Below are 17,312 nucleotides of genomic sequence, written 5' to 3' on the forward strand. Positions count from 1 at the left end.
GCAGCCTTCTAGGGGAGTGAATAACATCTAGTTTATTCCTTGACCAAGTGTGTTATTATCCCTGTGTGTCTCAGATTTAAGCAGAGGGCGATTTGTTAGACTCTTCCACCTTGGGCAGGCCTGGGCTATGTTTTCTGTCTCCTGAATCCTGCTCACCTTCAGAACACGAAAATTCGAATTCACCTAGCATACCAGTTCTCTCAAGGTGAAAGCCAGCTTTGGTTCTCTGCTTTCCTCACTTTGTTCCTTAGTTTTCCGCTTTATGTTTCACTTTCTTGCTAGTTTACTGAGCATTTTGAGTTGTTTCTTTAGCAGAACTTTTGCTTAGGGAACCTGGTCTATCATTCTGAAGGAAATTCAAATCTCTTTCTTCCATAACTGCCAAGTTATTTTAAAAAACAGATGACACTCGGTCTTTCTAAGCTTTCACTGCCCGGTCACCTGTAGCCTCCTGAAGTTAGGCCTTCACTCCACCTTCCACTGAACCTGTTCAAGTAAACGGCACAGCAGGACTTCAAGTTATCAAATCCTAGATATTCTTTGGTCCTCAAGTCAATTGATTCCTTCTCAACACTGGAAACTACTGATCTCTTGAAACCCTCTCCTGCCTTGGTTTCCATGATCCTGCTTTTTCCCCACATCTTTTCCCATTTCTCTGACCCTTACTTTTCTGTCTCCTCTTTCCTGTCTGTGTTGCTGTACTTTCAGAATTATTGCATACCCTTGAGCTGTTTGAACAACTATGACATTCTGCTGATTTCTAATCCATATCGCCATTGCTCCTACCTATAGGAGGCCCTTCAAGCTCAGGGCCAGGGACTTGCCTAGTGGTCCAGTGGGTTAAGAATCCACCTTGCAATGCAAGGAACACTGGCTCGATTCCTGGTCAGGGAACTAAGATCCCACATGCCTTGGAGCAACTAAGCCTGCAAACCGCAGCTAGAGAGTCCATGCGCTGCAACAAAAGATCACAAGTGCTGCAGCTAAGACCCAAACCAAGACCTGACACAGCCACATAAATAAACAGAAAGCAAACTCAGTGTGTCCAACGATGAATTCATTATCTTTCTTCCAAGCTTGCTCTTTCTAATCTGCTGAATGAAGTCACCAAGTAGCCCGTCACCCAAGTCAGATCATGCTGGAAACATGATGGGCACCTCCATTTCTTCCCCACTTCTCACATCCAATCAATCTTGTAGCTTCTACGTCTTTAAAATGTCTTGAATTTATTTCTTCCCCATCTCCATTGCCGCTGCCTAGGGTTAGGTCCTCCTCCTCTTCCTGTCTGAGCTACCGGAATCGCCTCCTCTTTGGTTTCCTCACCTCCAGTCTTGCCTTCCTCCAATCATCTGCACAAAGTTTAAGTTCATCTACTTCAACAAAGTGGTCTTCCTATAACACACATATGATCGATTTACCCCACCCCCTGCTTAGAACCCTTCCAGGAGTACCAGAGAAAGGGGGACACTTCCAAGTGGACTTCTACATCTGTCTCTCTCTCCCACACTACCTTTCAGCTCCACCACCAGCCCCCCTTCACCCTGCACCCTCTGGTGTGCTGCCGTGCCTAAACATCAAGCAATTTCACCTCGGTGTCTTACTCATACTGCTTCCTCTGCCAGGGATAATTTCTGCCTCCCTCTGCCCCACATAGGCCTGACTAGCCAAGGAACACCCTTAGATCTTCTAGGGGTGAGCTGGAGCATGGTCTCTTTGTGAGGTCTTTCCCACCTCCTTAACCCTGCAGAGCTGCACCATTCAAGCCCTCTGGAGCGCCCCTGCTGAACCTTCACGTGTGTGTGGTACAGCAGCACATACAGCACGTTGTACCTTTTCCCTCATGCTCATCTTTTACTAGACTGTAAAGTCCATGAGGACAAGGACTATAACTTATCCATGTTTATAAGTTAGGTCAAATATACGGTAGGTGCTCAATACGCATTTGCAGAATGGTTGAAGATGAGCTATTGCCTTCTTGGAATGAATGACCCTGCTGCTCACCAAGGCAAACTGTGCTGAATCCCCTAGGAGGTGGAGCGTCTTGGTGTGCCGTGACCAAGTCAGCAGCTGTGACACTGGGTGGTCTAATCAGTGGAGCCTGGGGAGTAAGACTTTTTTCTAGAGAAGTAAATCCTGGGAGCGCTGGGGAATTCCATGACAAAGGGACAGAGCAAGGCAGATGAGTAGTTCACAGAATGTGATGTGGGTCCAGTCCTAGGATTCAGGAGGCTTACAGAAATGGACACTTTGCTGAGGCCTTCAGGGATGGGAGCAGAACCAAGCTGTGGGAGGGAGCATGGGGAGAATTGGCGGTCTGTCTCTATACAGCCTGGGATGTAAAAGGGAAAGTATATGCATCTTCCGGTAAAGTTTTGACTTGAGATGCTGCAAACTTTCAAGAATAGGGTGTGAAGAATATCACTCACTGCTCCCCATGCTCATCAAGTCTAATTTCCCACCAAGACTAGTCCCTGGAAAAGCATGAGATGCTGTGATGTTGAAGAAGCACAGGATCAGTAAGCTAGAGTTCAACACTTAATTAGACGTGAGCCTGGGCAAGTGGCTTACCTTCCCTAGGTCTCAGTTGCTTCACTGGTAAATTGCACACACCCTGACATGCCTCAACCACTTCACAGGATTATAGTCAAGGTCAAATCACCATCATCACAATAGCTGTTCTTTTTATATCATTTCCTATGTGTCAGAGACTGTGCCAAGTGCTTATAGATAGTATCTTCATCTATCCTCACAATATCTCTATGCTGCTGCTGCTGCTGCTAAGTCGCTTCAGTCGTGTCCGACTCTGTGCGACCCCACAGACGGCAGCCCACCAGGCTCCTCCGTCCCTGGGATTCTCCAGCTCCATTTTACAGATGAGGGAATCAAGGTTTAGGGAGGTAAAATATCTTGCCCAAGTTAAATTCTCTCAAGTGAACTAGCATTTGGTCTGTGGACCCAGTCTTATGATTCCCTGGGCTGTGCCTTCAGCTGTGGACCATCCTTGTAAACCAGGGTAAAGCAACCACAGGTCTCCTCTGGGACTCCTGGTCTAGCAGCCACAAGACAGCACTTAGCAAGGTATAGGGGAGGACAGTTCCTCCCCCCTTGGCCTGGTGATGTGCTCCTGAGGGGGTCAGCTTTTCCTTCCCAACCACAAGGGTTGGTGAATGTCCTGTGGTGTAGTGTGTCCCCATTTTTCATGTCTACTCAGAACCCGTGAATGTGATCTTATTTGAAAATAGGAACTTTCGCAGATGCAATCAAGTTACAATGATCTTAACTCATACTGGATTAACTGGTGTCTTTATAAGAGAGAAATTTGGACACAGATGCAGACCCAGAGGGAAGACAGCTATGTGAAGATGGAAGCAGAGATTGAAGCTACGCTTCCCCAATCCAGGGAACACTAAGAATTCAGGGAACTACCAGAAATTAGAGACAAGAAAGGACTTTTTTCTAGAACCTTCAGAGAGAGGATAGGGTTCTGACACCTTGGTTTCAGATGTCAAGCTTCCAGTACTGAAAGAATAAGTTTCTGTTCTTTAAGCCACTCAGTTCATGGTATAATACTTTGAGACAGTCCTAGAAACTAACCTTACACTCTAGGGCTTCCCAGGTAGCATAGTGGTAAAGAATCCACCTGCCAATGCAGGAGATGCAGGTTCAATTCCTGGATTGGGAAGATCCTCTGCAGGAGGAAATGGAAAACTTCCCCAATATTCTTGCCTGGAAAATTCCATGGACAGAGGAGGCTGGTGGACTGCAGTCCATGGGTTTGCAAAGAGTCCCACATGACTGGGTGATGAGCATGCGAGCATGTGAGCATGTTACACTGTGCCCACCACAGCTGGGAATCCTAAAGGGCAGGTGGAACAGAGTTTGGGAGATCAGTGAGATAAAATAGAGGGGAGAGGATGCTCATTTTGGGGGATGAGCACTTATAAGAATATATAGAGGCAGAGCACTATGAAAAGGTGTTTGATCATTCAGTTACTGACCAATGTGTAGACAGCGCCTCTGTAAAACTTCACATGTGTATGTTTGTGTGTGAGTGGTGTCTGGGGTGTCTGCAGTCTAGTTTTTTCTTTATATTAGGAGGGGTATTCTTCAGGTTGGTAACAGCTTTGAAGATGAGGATTCCATCTGAGAAGCTCCACCCTCCCACTCCCACCTTTGGTCATCCTCTCCACCTCTAAATCTCATTTGATGAGACTCTGCTTATGGGGGTTAAAAAGTCTGCCCAAGTTTTCATGCTAGTTAGTAAGAAAACGAGAATTCAAATCCAGAACTCTGGGTCTAAAACCCTGTCTTTTTCATGATTTCAAGCTCTTTTTCAAGATAAGAAAAGTGAATATTTTCAAAAAGATAGGAGCAACTCAGTTTACTGTTAGTAAGCATTTTCCCCTAAATTTGAAAGTAACAGTAGCTTATTTGCAAAATATTTAGAAAATACTGAAATGTTTAAAGAAAAAGTAAAAAAAAATTATTCTGGTGATAACTACAGATAATATTGACTAAATTCCTATCAGTCTTTTTTCCTTGCAGTTATATAGTATCAACAAATTCAGAACAATACCATAAGTAGTTTTGTATTTTGCTTTCTCATTTAGCATTATCTCATGAACATCTCCTCATGTCATGATTTTTACAAACATAATTTTTAATTAGTAAATAATGTTTCATCGTATGGACGGGGCATAATTTGTTTTCTATACTATGTTTTTCCAGCTTTTACAGCGATAAACAAGCCATAGTTAAGATTTCTCACAAATACCTGTCCTCATCTCTATTATTGCTTGAAGATGGGAGGCTGGGGTATGAACATTTTAAGACATTTGATACATAATGCCAAGTTGTTTACCAAAAGGTTTCTACCTACCAACAGCGTGCGAGTGCTTCACGCAGCACCCTCACCAAGACTGAATACTGTCGTTAAAAAGCCCTGTACGTTCTAAGAAGGGGGCATCCATGATTCGATCACACAGGTGGCTGTGCGTCCTGCGGATCGCAGGGGGCCACTGGGGCTGGGAGACTAATTAGGAGATGGTTGCGACGATCCCAGTGGGATGTGATGGGTGCTTGCGGCTAAGCAGTAGGCATGAAGGAAAAGGGAACAAGCGCATGGGACTCGTAGAACGTTCTATGCAAGGGATGGCGGTCGGTGCTGATAAGATCACGCCGCGCTGCGGGGGGTGCAGAACTGGGCGGAGGCCGCGTGTGTGGGGCTCGGCCTCCACGCCGTGCTTGGCACTCACGGGTGAGGTTGGCCGAGGCGCGAGCCCCTCCCACCCCTTTAACGGGGACACTCCCCTTTAAGGCCGGCGCCCGCGCGCGCCCGGCCCCGCCCTTCGGGGGCGCGCGCGGCGGCCGCGGCGCCGGCTCCGCCGGGAGCGCACGTGCCGGCGCCGGGTGGAGGAGAGGGAGGCGGGAGCCGGGCCGCGGGAGGAGGGGAGGTGCCGGGGGCGCGCGCGCGCGCGCTGGGCGCTGCTGGGCTGCGGCGGCGGCGGCGGCGGCGGTTACTATGGCGGAGTCGGCCGGAGCCTCCTCCTTCTTCCCCCTTGTTGTCCTCCTGCTTGCCGGCAGCAGCGGGTCCGGGCCCCGGGGGATCCAGGGTGAGTCCCGGGGCGGGGGCGGGGGCCGGGATGGAGCGGGCCAGGCGAGGGCGAGGCCTCGCGCCGCGGCCCCTGGCTACAGCGCGCCCCCTCCCCACGCGCACAATATGGCCGGGCGGGGGGCGCGGGGGAGTCGCGGTGACCCCCAACCTGGGTCGGCTTACCCCGATCCCCGAGGCGCGGCCACCCCGCCGGGACCGGGCTCACGCCGGGCCCCTGGGGACCCGAGCCCTTTCCCAGGAGGGACTGGATTCGGGGAGTTCTCGAGGGTCGCACTCCCTTCACCCCCATGTTCCATAGAAGGGAGTGCAGGCTTCCTTCCCCGAGGTTTGGAGATCCACGTTTCTGCCGCTCAGCATGTCCAGGGGTGGGGGTCTTCATTCCCTCCCTCCAGATGCTCCAGCGGGGAGTGTGGAGGGGGGGCGCCTTTTCTCCCGCCAAGATTATGGGGCTTCGGCAATGGGGTCTTTGCTTCTCCGAGGTATCCTGACGTTGAGAGCCCTTGCGCACCATAGATAAAAGGGGAAGGGGGTTTTCAACCTTTCCTTCTGCTCCCTCCTGCAGTTGGGGTGCGTCTTCCCCTCCCTCTCCTTCCTCCCTTTCGTTCTGGGAAAGCGAGTCACATTTCCCCCTCGGGCAGTCCCTTGAGTTCAGTGGGGCCAAACCCCCACCTCCAGTCCACATGCCCCGGGGAAGCTCGGTGGAGGAAATGGGACGAACAGGCCCCTATCTGGAGCTTGGCTTTGGAATCTCTCTAACGCTGGGAAACCTAGTTCCAGAACGGTTAACCTGCATCTAGGTGTATTTGCTTTCTCCCTCGCCACTCCCACCCCACCTTAGGGGGTCCATTCTGTTGGTCACTTTGTGGATGCCTTTCAGGTGACATCCTTGAACGTGCCTCCCACCCCCAAGAGTATTTAAAGACCCCACCACCAGACCAGCTCTTGGCCCTTGGTCAGGATTTATTTACCTTCCCACACAGCCCTCTTCCCAGCCCTTCCCCCTACGTCCTCCCCCACCCTTGCACACCCCTCACCTTCCAACTCCCACAGCCTTCTGCTCCCTGGTAGCACCTCCATCCTTCTCACTCCCAAAGTGGTACCTTTCTGTGGGACATTCAGTTGGGTGTCTCGTTTGTGAGGCTTTACGGGCTTGAGGAATGCAGATGAAACCCTAAAATATTTAAGGGAGTCCTCTCAACCCTGTGCTGGCATTGGGGTAGCAGATGAAGGTTATATTTGGCCTTTATATTGGAGTGATTATTGACCCACAGTTGGATACGGGAGAGACCGTCAGGACTGTGTTTGCTCCCGATGTACAAAGCCTGCTGCTCTGACTTCTCGGCAGCCCCTAACCTTCTAGCAGTGGGAGATCAAGTTGTGTTCTGTGGCTCTCTTCTCTCCACCAAAAAATAATGGTTCTCAGGTGGGTTCAGGCTTCTTTTAGAAATGAGACAATCAACCAAAGACATGATCCCACTTTGGCGTCTCACAAACAAGTTCATCCCCTCCAGCCTTGATGTTTGTTTCCAGTGGTGCAGCCTGTGTGGTGGGGTCTTTGTTCACTGGGTAATGCTTCTGCTAAGGCTGTCGTGTGTGTTCCTGGATCTCACTGCTCTGTGGCAGAGGTAACGCGCTGTGGGGTCTGATAGATGTGGTGAAGGTATGTGAACACAGCCTGACATTCGTGGTAAGTTAATGGTTTTCATGAATAATGTATGCTGGGCCTTATTTTGGGGCCATGTTTTTGGAGTGTGTATCATGATGTTATTTCTCTAGAAGGGTAGCAAATAAGGAGATTCAGCCTTCAGGTTTGTCATTTTACATGTGTATGACTAAATCTGTAAATTCCTTCCTTAGGAATTTTTATCCTGTTGCTAATATATCTGAGATTCTTAACAGCCATTTCCCTGTTGGTTTGGTGTAATGTCTGGTGGGATATTTCTTGTTGTCATGAGCTAGTTAAGAATGTTTAATTGATGATCCAACTGGTTCTGAATGGGGCAGGTTCATTTTTTTTTTGTAACCTTCCTGAAATGGATGTTTGTTGGGGTGAGGATGGGTGGGCATAGTAGGGAGTTGGTTTCTTTTTTTGGTTAATTGGAAATTAGGTTGTGTATCCAGCAAACATTCTCGAAGGCCTTCAGACTTGGCCAGACACTACGGTTTTTTCCGGGACACATCTCGTTGCCAATAGTGCATGCTACAGAGACCACTGTTGCAAAAGGCTTAAAGTGAAGCATCAGTTCTGGGAACATAGAGGCTGTGAGATAACTAGAAGTTGATGGCTGTCCTCCCCACGCTTCCTCTGTCGTGCTCCCCTAGGTGGGCCGGGAGGAGCAGCAGGGCCTGATGCCTGTGAAGACAGGATGTGAGGACAGGAAGGGATAGGTGTCTGTGTTAAATAGTGAACTAGCAGCGACTTAGTAAAAGGCCAGTGGTACAGAGCGCGAGTTCCAGGTTATAAACTGCATCCATTTAATAGGTGGACCACATTCTAAGGCCTACCTTTGGCATTGTCACTTCAACATTTAAAAATGTAAAGCTGAATTAGTAGCAGGAGAACATGACATTCATTTTCTTAAGACAAAAGCTGCAAGGGAGACATTTGAGGTTCTGATGGGAATATTTTGAATTTCTGTGATTAACCCAAAATTTAATCTCAGGCCAAGTCTTATACTTTTGTTGAGTGGACATGAGTTTGAAATACAGCAGAAGTGAACTCTTGTAGAGAAAAAGAGAATCTCCGATGAGTTTTGTTAAGAGCTCCTGGAACAGATGTGATTAACACAATAAAATGGCTACTCTGGTTAAAGGTTAGAGCCAGGTGGGGGGAGGAGGCCGCTCTCCAGCCCCAGAACTTTGCTCCCTGACAGGTTGTCCTTGAGTAAGGCACTTCACCTTTCTGTGACTGCCTCAGTTTTGCCTCCATGAAGTCAGGAACTGGTCTGTGTCTCTCTTATTGGGACATTTGTGAGACTGTCTTACTGACAGCCAGTTGGCTGGGTGGTATTTTTAGACACAGTTTCTGACTTCAGTGAACAGGCAATGTTGGGTTACTTTTTATCTTATGGGGCAGAGAGTAGCTCCTGGGATTGAGAGAAGCAACACATGTCACACTGTGGTTAATTTGTTCTCTGTTGCATTTTTTTGTGGACCCCTTTCAGATTTCCTCAAGTTAATTTCTGTCTCTTGACAAGCCCTCACATCCTAGACCTGGCAGCATACCTGTGCTAATCAAAGACAGTCTGGAGGGAGTGACCTGCTTTAGGCTTTATTGGTTTGGCAACGTTTTCATTCTTACGCAACTCTGGGTATGTTTATGGCACCATGTAAGTGTTACATAAGAACATGGAGGCAGAGAGGTGGCCGGAATGGTGCCTGTGAACACAGGAAGGTTAGACTGAGGACTTCATCTGAAAGGACCTTGGAAATCTGCAGTCAGTAAAAGAAGAAGCTGCACTTGGTTTTCCTCTAAAAACCTTTTGAGATGATTGTGTCTTTCAGGTGGACTGCTGTGTTATAAATAGGTTTATTCGCCACCGGTGAGCTAATTGTAACCTTGCTACCAAAATATGAATCAGGAGACAAGGAGACGAGGAGGCGCGCTGCTTCTTCCAGCGTGGCCTGTTGAAGCTGCTTGTTGCATTTTGGAACAGGAGTTGAATTGCGTTGCAGCCTCAGCCTGTTCTCATAATAACTCAGGAGCACAGGGTGTTGAGGTGGAATGGAATTCTCAGGCCGCGGTGCTTGAAATCGTCTTTATTTTTGAAGGTTAAATTAGAATACTGAAGTGGCTCTTTTGTTTTAATTTTGAAATCCGTATTGTTTACGGTTCAGTCTTTGCTCAGAGCCGCGGTGAACATTAATTCTGGAATCCCGCCTCTTTGTCTCGAGCCCTTGTGCTATTTTTCTGTTACAGCAGGAGTTGATGTAAGAGGGTCTTACCTCATTTTCCTCTGTGTGTTCACGAGAAAATCCTGGAGTCCTCTTGCTCATCAGCCCCCTCCGATGCTGGAAGTGCTGAGGGCCTCTGGAGCCCATCAGTTCCACCTGGCCTGGGAGTGCCCAGACCTTTGAAAGATCCGAGCAGGCAGTCCCCTGCAGGCTGTCACTCTGCAGGGGGCCTCATGGCCCGCTGGAGTCCCCTGTCCCGCCTCCTGGGTTTGCTCTCCTCAGCTTCTCTGCCTCATACATGGTTCAGCCTGCAGCTGGGCCTGGAGGCAGCATCTCTGGTCTCGCCTGTTCTCTCTGCCCTCCAGCTTCTCCGTTGTGGGTAAATACCATTCCTAGCGTAGCTTTCTTCTTCCTCTGTAGTCTTGGTCCACCAGCCTCCCTGGCAGTCTTACCTGCTTGTAGGGCATCTCACACGGTGCCACCTCAGGCAGCTGTGGTGTTCTTTTTGGCTTTTTTCTCTCTGCATTTAGTCTGAAGCCTCATTTGTCTTGCTAAATATTTTGAATTTAACATAATGAAAGTAACTGCCTTTCCCTTTAAAGTATCAATCACTCTAATATTTACACAATTACATATAGGAGGTTTCTTTATTCATTTAGTTGGGTGTGTGCCTGGAATGCTTCTTGGCACGAGGAGGCCGCAGGGAACAAGAGGGACAAAAATCCCTAACTCCTCATGGAACTTATGATTGCAGAGGCTCAGACTGAAAATAAATGAGTAAACACGGTTATCAGTCATGAGTGCTGTGAAGGAAATAAAACAGGATGGTGTGCCGGAGTGCGCCGGGGGCTGCCACGGCACAGCCCTGTCCACGTCATTGTTCGATCTGTAAAATGGGGCTAACGCAGTCAGGTGGCCTTATTTTCGGTAACTGTTCTGTGAAGCCCAGTTGAACACTGGGTTAGCAAATCCTGGACCGCTGCTGCTGCTGGTTGCTGTGCTTTCATCGGCTGGTCAGCACATCACCTTACGTTGTTTGTGTTTCTGTTTAAAGACAAATTATTTAATATATATGGTTGATTCATTAAAGTTGAGCTCAGGGCCAACGGCACTATAATGCCTGCCTGAATGAAGCTTGTTCAGTGTATGGATTTTCTCTAAGGTGTGTCACTGTCTTCTCGAGCCTGGGGACACTAGACAGCGTCTCCACACTGCTCTTGGGGCCACCAGCATAAACCACAGAAAGACAGAAAGCTTGGCACTGAACATACCATGAGAAGAACGCATGTTAACAGTATGAGGGCTGAAACAAGCCAGAGCGTTCTTACTCAACCTCCGTGGGAACGTGTGTGTTGGGTGACTCAAATTTGTCACCCCTCTGTGCTCACCTGTGAGTGACCATGAACACTGAGAGTATTGATTTTGGGGTTACAAATAAATTTTAGCAAGTGGACAGATTCACAAATACGGATCCATGAATAATGAAAATTGACTGTATTTTGTTCAAGCAGTGCGATGATTGTGGCAGAGAGAATCATTCCTGTGGAATTCCCAGGACTCCTAGATGGTTTCACTGTACCAGTGTAATGTATACAGTTATAAGTCCTGTTTCTAGCCTGTGAATAAACAAGTATATATATACATATATTGAGAACTGCTGTGGTGATCTAAAGGTTCCTGTAACACGGGCGCTGTTGTAGGTGCAGAGATACACCAGTAAGCAAAAGGAGACGAAATGCTTACCCTCATGAAGCTCACCTTCTGGCAGGTGAAATAGATAATAAAGAAACAAAGTACGAGCTGATTATGTCCACCACAGTCCTCCCCACTGCTCCCTTCTGCCCATGATTTCCAGCCTTAGGTATACACACACTGGTTCTCAGTTACTCAGACATGAATGAAGGTGGTGCAGTTGACCCTTGAGCAACGCGGTTTGAACTCCATGGGTCCACTTACACATGGGTGGGTTTGTTTTTTGGTTTTTTTTCAGTAAATACTAGAGTGCAGTACTATGCAGTACACGGTTGGCAGAATTCACGAATGCGGAACTGCAGATCTAGTGGGGTGATTGTTGAGTTATCTGTGGGTTTTTGACTCTGTAGCGGTCAGTTCCCCTAACCCCTGAGTTGTTCAAGGGTCAACTGTATTGTGAAGGGTTTAAATCAGTTGACCTTCAGATGGGCACGCTGTCATGGTGGACCTGACCTAATCAAGCTGGCCCTTTGAATGCAGAGCATTTTCTAACTGATTGCAGAAGAGGAAGGCAGTGATGCCCCAGCTAGCTTGGGAGAAAGTAAACATTCAAGTGTGAACTGCCCATGGGAGCCGCGTGACCAGGAATTGCAGGCCAGCTTTAGGAGCGGAGTGGTCCCTGGCCATCAGCGAGTAGGGCAGTTGGGGGGCCCTTATAGTCCTTCATCCACAGGTCATTGAAGTTTGCCAGCAATGAGTGAGATTGAAAGAGGTCCCAGCCCTAGATGAGAAAGCCCCAGCCAATATCAGTCATTCTATGCCTGGACTTCTGACCTACAGAAACTGAAATAGTAAATAGGTATTGTTTTTAAAATGCATGTGGGGTGAGTCAGATGGTTATATGAGAAGAAGGAAAACAGGATTGAGGGATAAGGGCACTCCCCGAGATAGGCTTGAGGCTCCTTGAGACTGGGTCACCCTGCCATCCCGTGGATGGACTTACATGTGGAAAGAAGTCCTGAGACCACATGTGGCTTTCAGCTGCTGCCTGTTACCTTTTCCTAGACATTGTGAGGTTTGGAGGAGAGAGAAGATTGTGGATGCTTTAAATGATTTTGATATGTTGAGGAATTTGTGATTTGAGGGATTTTTATTTTTTAAAAAAGTATTCTTTGTGTTGAGCGCCTCTGTCCCCAGATCGTCATGTATTGTCTTGGTGTACATTTGCACATTACTTTCTACACTTGCAGTAGATAAATTCAGATTCAGTCAGTGTTCTTTCTTAACATCTCCCTAGGCGTTAGGGAGTACTCCTCCAGCTCCTCGAGCTCAGCGTGGAGGGGGATACCGGGGAAAGAATCTGTCTGTCCTCGCCATTAAGAAGTTTGCGTACAGACTGACTTACGCTTGTTAGAGCAACCATAAAACCACCCAGAGCACAGCCCCTTCTCATTCACTAGGGTGACAGCAATAATAAAACCATCAGATTTCCTGAGTGCGTACCATCTACTCAAGGGTAATACTGGGCATTTGTGCTGCATTGCTTACTCTGTACAGCCCTTCTGTGAGCCACTCTCATCCCCATTTTACAGGTGAGAAAACGGGGGCATGGAGGTTAAGCAGCGGGCCTAAAGTCTGACTCCACAGCCCATGCTCAAAATCCTGCACTCTGCTGTGTGCTGTGGTGACTATTAAAGTAGCTTTCCACCCGTCCCCACCTTTCCATCCTGCCGCTGGATTCAGCCATGGAAAGAGCGCCGCCTCTGTCACCTTCATGCAGCCTCCAGGATTGACTCCAGACCTCTTCGCCTGCCATCACGATCCATGCAGTCTGGTCTAGTCTCACTCATTGCCCTTATCTCTGGCTAGAACCCTGGCATTGTCATCCTGTTGCCCATTTACTTGAGACCTCACACGCCTTGTGCTTTTCTTGGTCTTGGCCTTCTCAGCCAAATCCAGCGTCCTCCAAGTGTGGGACCCGCTTTGTCTTCCTCCTGTCCCCCAGCCAGTAACTCCATCCTCTCTGCCTTTCCTTTTGGTCCGTGTTCAGTAACACAGAGGTTCACACTGGCTTAGAGTTTTCTGCTTCTCCCACTCTCCCACCCTCTACGCCCTGAAAGTTGATCCTAGGAACTGTCTTACATTTTCTTTATATGTCTTTGTTCTATCACAGAGCCTTGTGTGTTTTAGGTACTTAATAATTGAATTGAATTCATTCATTTTTTTTCCATCCTCTCAGCAAAATCCTAGGTAAATGATTCCAGTTCTGTCCTGCTGTAATTTCACTATCTCCTATATATACAGTTTTCATCCTAGTCGCTCAAAAGTGCCAGACATTTGTGCGTTACTGGGAACGTCATAATCTCTACCTCACCTCTTCATCTCTGTTGAATCCACTACCTGCCCATTTTACTTGAGATAAATTTGATCTCAACCTCATTAGGTGTTTTTTGGTGTTTTTGGTGGTTTTTTTTTTCTTTCAGCTGTGCCACGCGCAGCACGTGGGATTTTAGTTCCCCAGCCAGGGATCAAACCCGTGCCCCCTGCAGTAGAGGCACTGGAAGCGTGGCATCTTGACCACCAGACCACCAGGGAAGTCCTCAACCTCGTTAGTTTTATTCTCCATCCTTGCTGATTTTTTTCCCTTCATTGTCCTAGTTGTCTGAAACAACCATTCCTATCCCTCTTCTCAAAACTGACGTACACTGTCACCTCTCCACACATCGTAGTGTAGTAAGTAGGTCAGGAAGCAAATACAAAACACCACTGATAAATACTCTCCCCTGCTCTAATGAGCCAGGAGTGTGTCTGTTTAAGTACAACAAAGAAAGAAAACAGAAGGTTGTACATGTCAACATAAACTTGTGGGTAAAGGAGAAATACCAAGTGGCTAGCAGACAGTGAATGTGATGGCTGAGTTTGTACACTTAGGTCCCAGGAACACGGGACATGCTCTGCCATGGTGATGCCTCTCCTTCCAGCTTTACCTTGACATTCCCTTGGGCAGCAGGTGGGCCCTTGCTGGATGCTCAGGCATTTACAGCCAGCCATAAATTAAGTCGCAATGACAGGTCTCCTTAGCATAAACATCAAACGTCTCTTTTGAGTGAGAACAAAGCTTTCATTCTCTAGACCTGAGGCTTAAGGGTGAACTTGTTTAAACAGCTCTCTGGGGTTGGGTTTGTCTCCAAGTAGAATGTCAGAAAGGCAGTTTGTAGAATAGATACAGTGTGGAGCTGGCTTTTCAAACACCTTTCTCTTATGCAAACCCCACTCTGAGACCTTTTCCCAGATTGAAATTAAATACCAAGCTTATCAAATGTCTTATTGTTAAATCTGTGCTTTTTTTTTTTTCCTTTCATACAAATAGCTTCCTTTATTAAGTCAGCTAGAAGTGCTTTTTACCAGTACACTCTTTGGGTACCACCAGCTACACATGTAAAATTGGACTTTAGTATGGCTCTTTGGTACTTGAGAGTTTTTGTTTTATTTTAGTGTATTTTTACAGTCTAATTTTGATGATTGTGAAAACCGAAAATGCACCTCGAATCTCTGTTACCAATAGCACCCAATTACTTTATTTCAGTGTAGCAGGGCTTTCCTTCCTGGTGCTGTTGTCGGCTCCCCAGCCTTTCTGGAGAAACAGACATTACCTCTACTTTGTATAGTGTAGTGCCAGACACCTCCATTTTTAAGCCCAATTCAGGATTTTCGTAAACATTTTGACAGTTGTCTAGATCAGTAGTTACTGAAAAACTTTTTCTTTTTTCTGTCTTCTTAAAGCAGTAAAAACCTTTCAAAAATGAAAATGTGGAAACACATATAAAACAGATAAAAGCATGTCCTCTCTGGCAGAGCCCCCTGCCCTCTCAGATGGCTAGGCTGAGAGCTGCTGAATGAGATTATTAAGCACAGTGCTGTGTGTGGGCACTGTGCTGGATACCAGGGAGAAAATGAAGACAAGAAGGACTCTGGTTCCCCGCTCTAGGAGTTCACGGGTTCCTGGGACATGTGAGAGCCTACAGACTTGGGAAGGACACAGAACAACACTGTACCTTCATTTTGGGGGGTCCGCATGTGTTGGGTTTTTGTTGGTTTTGTTCTGTAGTTGAGAGTGTATTATACATACTGCTTTTTAGAGATTTATGGTATTTTTAAAGCTGTGGTAAAACACATATAACAATTTTTAAGCATTTTAAAGTGTATAAGTCAATGAAGTACCCTCATGATGTTAGGCAAACCATCACCTCTCTAGTTCCGGAACTTTTTCTTTACCTTGAAGGAAACCAACCTAGTAACCCATAAAGCCAGCATTCCCCATCTTCTCCCCTCTGCAGCCCCTAATAACCACTAATATGCTTTCTGGATGTTTAATATAAATGGACTCGTACAATATGTGGCTTCTTTCAATTAACATAATGTTTTCAAAGTTCATCCACGCTGTAGTAAATATCAGTAGTTTATTCCTTTTTATAGCTGACTAATACTCCATCTGATGAGGGTACCACATTTTGTTTATCCACTCTTTGTTCAGTGGACATTTGGGTTTCCACCTTTTGATGGTTGTGAATGGTGCTGTTAGGAACATTTGTGTACAAGTTTTTGTGTAAACGCTTGCTTTCATTCTTGTGGATATATTGCACTGGGCGTGGAATTGCCAGGTTGTATGGTGATTCAGTGTTTAACCTACTGAGGAGCCACCAGGCTGTTTTCCCCATACAGGAGCTGTACCCGTGTGCGATGCCACTATCAGTGTGTAGAGCTCCAGTTCCCTCTGAATCTGCACCAGCATTTTCTTATGGCCTTCCTAGTGGGTGTAAAGTGGTATCTCATTGTGGTTTGGTTTCTGTTTGTTTTTGTTTTTCTATCAAATGTGATTTTTATTTAGCTGACAAGCACTTTTCTACAGATGCACTCTTGGGACATCACATGGCAAAAACAGAGCCTTTTCTCTAGTTTTTTTCCCCCCTCTTTTTACCTTATTAAAAATGAGATTGGTCCTAAAAATATAGAAAGAAATATAAATTCACCAAAAAACTGTACCTTATCAGAAAGTCACTAAAATACCACATTTGGTTATATGTGGTTTTGGTTTACATTTGGATTTGACATTCATTTGCATTTGATATCATGTTGACCATCTTTTCATGTACATTTTGGTCATTTGTATATCTTTTTTGGAGAAACGTCCATTCAAATCATTTGCTCATTTTAAAATTATTTTTTGTCATCAAGTTTTAAGAGTGAGTTCTTTACACATTCTGGATACAAGACCATTATTAGATGCATGATTTTTGAATATTTTCTCTCATTCTGTAGGTTCTCTTCACACTGTCTTGATATTATCCTTTGAGACACAAAAGTTTTTTAATTTGGTGAAGGCCAGTTCATCTGTTTTTCTTTTGTTGCTTGTGTTTTAGCTGTCATATCTAGGAGCCCATTGCCAAATCCAAGGTCATGAAGATTTACCCTTATTTTCATTTAAAAAATTTTAGAATATAAACTTTAGCTCTTATATTTTGGTCTTTGACTTACATTGAATTAATTACATTACTTACATTATGTAATAACTTATATTAATTAATCTTGGTGTGTGGTGTGAAGGGTCTGACTTCATTCTTTTGCATGTGGATTTCTGTTTGTTGAAGACTAGTCTTCCCACCCCCAAAATGTTTTAGACAGTCTTGTGGAAAATCAGTTGATGATATATAGATCTGTTTCTGGACTCTCATTTCTGTTTCATTGATTTATAGTCTGCACTTAGGCCAGTTTCATACTGTTTTGATAGCTGTAGCTTTGTAGTAAGTTTGAATTAGGTAGTGTGAGTCCTTCAACTTTGTTCTCTTTGTTTTCCCTCTCCCAAGATCATCTTGGCTTTTCAGGGTCACAGAGTTGTGTAGAATTGTGGTCTTTGTTCTATCCCAAGAAAGCTGTAGGGAGTTTGGATATGGTCCAAGGAAGAATAATTAAAAAGATCACAGGTTGTAATAGGTGTTCTCATCAGTTTGGGCTGTGTGATGGATGCTGTCATCTGGAAAGAGGAGGGCTCAGACGCAGCTACGATCAAGTTGTGAAGTCATGAAGAGTAAGGGGGGAGGGGGCACAGGCTGAT

The 17,312-nt window shown here is 46.2% G+C and overlaps 1 protein-coding gene across 1 annotated transcript in view; it reads left to right on the plus strand.

Moving 5' to 3' along the window:
- Positions 1–5,392: 5,392 nt before the first annotated feature.
- ACVR1B (activin A receptor type 1B) overlaps positions 5,393–17,312 on the plus strand; it is a 33,783-nt gene continuing 21,863 nt past the window's right edge. The window contains exon 1 of the mRNA XM_070370825.1: positions 5,393–5,612. Coding sequence (XP_070226926.1) covers positions 5,522–5,612 — 91 coding nt within the window. The 5' untranslated portion in view covers positions 5,393–5,521. The remainder of the gene's footprint in view (positions 5,613–17,312) is intronic.

This window comes from Bos mutus, chromosome 5 (assembly GCF_027580195.1).
Source record: "Bos mutus isolate GX-2022 chromosome 5, NWIPB_WYAK_1.1, whole genome shotgun sequence".
NCBI lineage: Eukaryota > Metazoa > Chordata > Mammalia > Artiodactyla > Bovidae > Bos > Bos mutus.